Genomic DNA, 4,836 nt, shown 5'->3' on the forward strand with positions numbered 1-4,836 from the left:
CAGCACTAATTCACAAAAAGTTGGGACGTGTCTAAAAAATAAATAAAATAGAATGTGATCATTTGCCGATCCTGAAAAATGGTGTGTTCAAACTGATAAGCTTTTATATTGAAAATATAAAAGGTAAATAAAAACAGAATGCATCTAATTCAGAGTATATTTTCAAAATAAAAGCTTACCAGTTTGAATATACAATTTTACAGTTTTAAATTGAATATATGTCACAAAGTAATAGCAAATGACCACATTCTTTTTTATGTACCTTTCACAGAGCGTCCCAACTTTTTTGGAATCAGGTTTGTAGAGCCTATATTTCTTTTTCTGCCCTGCGTCTCCAAAAAAGGCGACTGCAGTCTGTTTATAAAGGGGCTCAGACACACAACCTGCAATTAACACCTTTATTCAATTGACAAGAAGGCAACAAGTGGACTAATTACATGGATATGCGGATGGTTCTGGAAGCACCACAGTGCAGTCGTTCCGTTTCAAACAAATATCATCATAGTGGTTCTGCATATAAACACATATTTACAGCCTTCGACGTTTTTATACAAATCCATATAAATATGACCTGAGTTCTCTTTTCTCTGACGCCCACATGCAGGATTTGAATGCAGCATGGATCAACTGCACAGTTTTTGTCAATATTCTGTTTGTGGTTAGACTATTTGTAAAAAAAAACAAAAAAAACAATAATGATTGCATATTCATTTACAAAAAAGGGAGTGAAAGAAATACAACAGAAGCGATAAATAATTTAAAAAACCACGCCAGATGTCCGTTAAATATGCTGCCACAAGTGATCAGAAATCCCTCATGTGCTTTGTGAATGGAAACCCCAGTTCTGAAACATCCAAAAATAATGTTTCACTCGAGGCCTGCTCCCGGTCCAGTCCTTGCTCTGCAGAGTCATTATGGAGAGACCACGTCTCTTGAGTCTTTAGTTAATAAACAGCTCCCACGCTTTGCTGCGGGACTGGGTGGTGCACGGTGCCCGGGTGCTGTAGGTGTGATCCCTGCTGGTACCAGTGGTTGTTATAATCCTCCAGGTATGGCGGCGATGAGCTGTGCGTCGGCTGCGGGACCTGAGGTCTGCTGATCGGGGTGTTCTGAGGGGTGCTGTTCTCCCACACTGCGGGGGAGGGCGGGGAGTTGCAGGCCATGGAGTCGCTGGCGTTGGGACTGTGCTCCAGGGGAACCTCGCCGTTTTTGTACAGTTTCTTGAACTTGGATCTCCTGTTCTGGAACCAGATCTTGACCTAGGAAAACAAAGGTTGGAACATTAATTATTATTATTATGCAACAATAAATTAAAAGAAGTGTTACCTCGCATGCAAATGAGTTTGCAATATTTTACTGAGAGATGACAAGCATTTTATTAATTTAACTTTGATCTAAATTAAGTGTAATCCTGCGTCTGCTCTGCGTAATTACGCATGGATGGATAATTGCAGAGCAACATTTTCAACATATTTAGGAAGCCCTGACTCACGTGACTTTACAAGTATTGGTGAATTATAATATTCCAGGTGTTCACCGGGTCTGGCAGCTTACCTGTGTCTGAGTGAGGCCCAGCTGAGCCGCGAGCTCCGCTCTCTCCGGCAGCGCGAGGTACTGCGCCTTCTGGAAGCGCCTCTGCAGAGCAGCGAGCTGGTAGCTGGAGTAGATCGTCCTCGGCTTGCGGATCTTTTTCGGTTTTCCATTCACCATGCGGACCTCAGGCTCTGGCTCTTCTTTCACTAAAAAATACAACAGAATACTATGATTAAATAAGTCATTATGATATAACAAATAACATCCATAATGTGTTTTTTAAAAATGAGTATAATGAAATAAAAATGTAACCATCACAGCGTAGAAAATGGGATGGCAATTATGTGCGGAAAAAAGCTTTTTATAATAACAAATATGTTTGTCATATTTATTGTGGAAATGCTTTAAAGTTAAACTATGGCAACTTCAAACACACAAAAAACTAAAGTAAATTAATCAAACAATAATTTAAGTTTGTCAAATTTCCAATTTGGCACGCCATTGGCAATATATAAAAATTGATGGAGTGAATATTATTAGTTTTATTTAAGCCATCATTGTTTTATGGCCAGCTGTTAATGGCTGGCTCATTCCCAGGCACTCTGTTAAAACACCAGTCGGTACTACTAAGTAAGTGTTAGTTTTCACCTGCAAATACATAATAAATCAAATACGAATGTGAATTTTACGCAGGCCCCGTGAAAGCATGTGATTTTAAGTCAGCACTGTATATGTATTATATATAATTTTCAGAAATATTTTTCCAAAAACTAAATATTTATTTTTAAGTTTAATTAAAATGGCTCGTTAAATATTATTTTAAATGCAGTCAGGGCTTTTTAAAAAGACAGCTCTAACGCGTGACTTGACCTTTACGCGTGGATGGCGTTTTACGCACTGGAGACAACACATTTGCATAAAAATAAGCGATGATTATCAGAACATTTACCTGAGCTCGGAGGTGAGGCCTGCAGGTGATCTCTGTTGTAATGTCCGAACTGTCTGTAGCTATTCGTGTAGGGGTATTCAGATTTGGTGGCGTACGCTCCAGCGGCTCCCATTCCGTTCAGATTAAACTGATGGTGGTAAGAGTTCATGGGCTGTCCGTACGCTTGACTCTGATAATATTCGTGATGGCTCGGTCCAGTCTGCCCGCTGTAGTAGCCCATGTCCGTCACAGAAGACTCGGGCAGAGTAGGAGAGTCCTTGGAGCTCGGGTGGCAACTCATAGATCCTGGCAGATCGGTCAAAATACTCGCGATTTTCTTCTCATACGTCTGTCCGGCGCTCATTGTGGAAGCAGCCCCCTCCTGAGTAAACAAAAAGTCCACTTGTGGATTCTTCTTGTTGTTGTTTTGGAGTGGGCAAAGCAAGAAAAATCGCAATAAAAGAAGTGGTGTGTGCGCGCCTTCGGAGAGCTTATAGTCCACTGAAACTCTCCCAGCTGCTGGAACTTGGTTGTGGCACCGCTCGGCTCCTGGGACACAGAGTTATAGAGAGCTGGGCTGGAAGCTGCCTTCCCATTGGCTACACTGCCGCCCCCCTCCCTCTCCTCCTCATGCGCTCGAGGCGAAGTCGTGGTGAAACCCAGCCTTGAGCCAAGAGCGCCTATGCACGCATACCTCCGTGCCCTGACTTTTTTTTTATCTGCTACTTCTTTAGATTTGCATGTACCTGTTGGTGAACATGCAGCTCCGGAGGCCTTCAAGGACTGTCAGTGAAAAAACACAACTAGGTGCACTTTTTTACCCCTGCATTATTTACAGACTGGCACTAAACATGATCCAGCACAATAGCAGCAGAGCCTAATCCTGCAGCCAGACCGTCTCCTTAATGTTTTTATGCAATGTTTTCTTAACAGTGCCTAGAGATCACACTTTATTGAGCCCATTGAATGGCTGCCAGCAGGCCTCCTGCTGACTCCTATTGTCATTCAGAGGAGCAGGCGGACAGTGAACTTTACGTGAAAAAGATGGAAGAGATAGGTAAAAGACTCGTCCAACTCACACTGCCTCCGGGTGAATTCTTCTACACTGTCCCCTGTGTGTGTGTGTGTGTGTTTGTGTGTGTGTGTGTGTGTGTGTGTGTGTGTGTGTGTGTGTGTGTGTGTGTGTGTGTGTGTGTGTGTGAAAATGCAAATTGGATCACTGTTTAAAAAAATGAATTGTGTTCCTTCACAGCAAACTATATTAAAGGTGAAACAGTCCACTGAAGAAAGTCTAATTTTGATTTATTTTGAGGGATGTTTTGCTGAAGAAAACAACTAAAATATTGGCTCCCTTCTAATTAAACGAAACAATTTTAACTCGTTTTTTTCTGCAGCTCATTCTCCGTGAGCTGAAATCACGGTGCACAGCGCCCCCTGCTGTCTTCAACCACAAATAGAACTTTAGTTTTCTGCATGCAAAGTAGAAAAAAGCAGCTTCGCTCTGATGCAGATTTACAAACTGGGTTTTAACGGCTTCTGCTGATATTTTCTATTGTTAAATCAACATTTTTCACCAACAACAATGCGAAGTATGTAAATGGCACCTCTGATATGATATGAGTTTCATCTGCAGCCACCCATTTCTGATAAACGAGCGCCCTCTTTTGGTGCGTTTCTTCAGTGCAAGTGTGAAGTTTTAAATGGCCAGTTCACCCAAATGTAAATGTTTTTCACCCAGTTAAAAGGCCACCCACACACTCAAATCTGTGAGAGTTTTTGCCTTTAAAAAAATCTGAATCTGTATATTAAAAAACAGACCTGTTACCTATGTCTTCACGCTAGAAGAAGTTGAACTCCAGTAAAGCTACTCCAGGGAGAAAGCTAGTTTGCTCAACTAAAGCTACTTTGAAAAGTTGTTCAAACTATTTAGTAAAAAAAGATCAAATTGACAATGTACATATACCTCAAAGCTCATACTGCCTAATATTTATACAGAATAAAAAGTTCAGAATGTTTTTGTGCTTATTATCAGTAGAACAGCAGAAAAAGGAAGTGACATCATCGTACTTGACTACAGATGCTGATGTCAGATTATATATTGAGATAATTGTTTCTATACCTATAGCATGCCATCTAGTAGGTTGTATTTACAGTGTGTGTGTGTGTAAGTCAGTCATGAATTTCCTTACCACAAATCATGCTAATCTGTTGCTGCCAGATTCATCTCCACCAAAAAATCTCATTTAGAACTAGAAAAAAAGATTTTCAGATATAAAAATGTTTTTTACTTTATTTACAAACCTACTTTTTGAAATAAAAGGGTTTATTCTTACAGCATTTTTGTAAACAAATCTGTCTTTTGTATTATCTGACCA

General features: G+C 40.5%; 1 protein-coding gene across 1 annotated transcript; it reads right to left on the reverse strand.

Annotated features, from left to right (window-relative positions):
• Window positions 1-386: 386 nt before the first annotated feature.
• Window positions 387-2,953, reverse strand: dlx3b (distal-less homeobox 3b). The gene is made up of 3 exons (XM_059324948.1): window positions 2,483-2,953; window positions 1,555-1,739; window positions 387-1,259 (listed from the first exon to the last, which is right to left on the reverse strand). Exons 1-3 carry the CDS (start codon window positions 2,823-2,825, stop codon window positions 945-947), a joined length of 843 nt encoding a protein of 280 aa, XP_059180931.1. The 5' UTR covers window positions 2,826-2,953; the 3' UTR covers window positions 387-944.
• Window positions 2,954-4,836: the final 1,883 nt, after the last annotated feature.

The sequence above is a fragment of the Centropristis striata genome, chromosome 21 (assembly GCF_030273125.1).
Source record: "Centropristis striata isolate RG_2023a ecotype Rhode Island chromosome 21, C.striata_1.0, whole genome shotgun sequence".
In the NCBI taxonomy this organism is placed as follows: Eukaryota; Metazoa; Chordata; class Actinopteri; order Perciformes; family Serranidae; genus Centropristis; species Centropristis striata.

Bases quoted from the DNA above. Each gene is read 5' to 3' on its own strand.
- dlx3b (XM_059324948.1), bottom strand. From the start codon at position 2,825: ATGAGCGCCGGACAGACGTATGAGAAGAAAATCGCGAGTATTTTGACC. The intron at 1,740-2,482 runs GTAAATGTTCTG...TGTATTTTTTAG, and splicing joins GGCCTCACCTCCGAGCTCAG to TGAAAGAAGAGCCAGAGCCT. The intron at 1,260-1,554 runs GTAAGCTGCCAG...TTGTTTTCCTAG, and splicing joins TGGGCCTCACTCAGACACAG to GTCAAGATCTGGTTCCAGAA.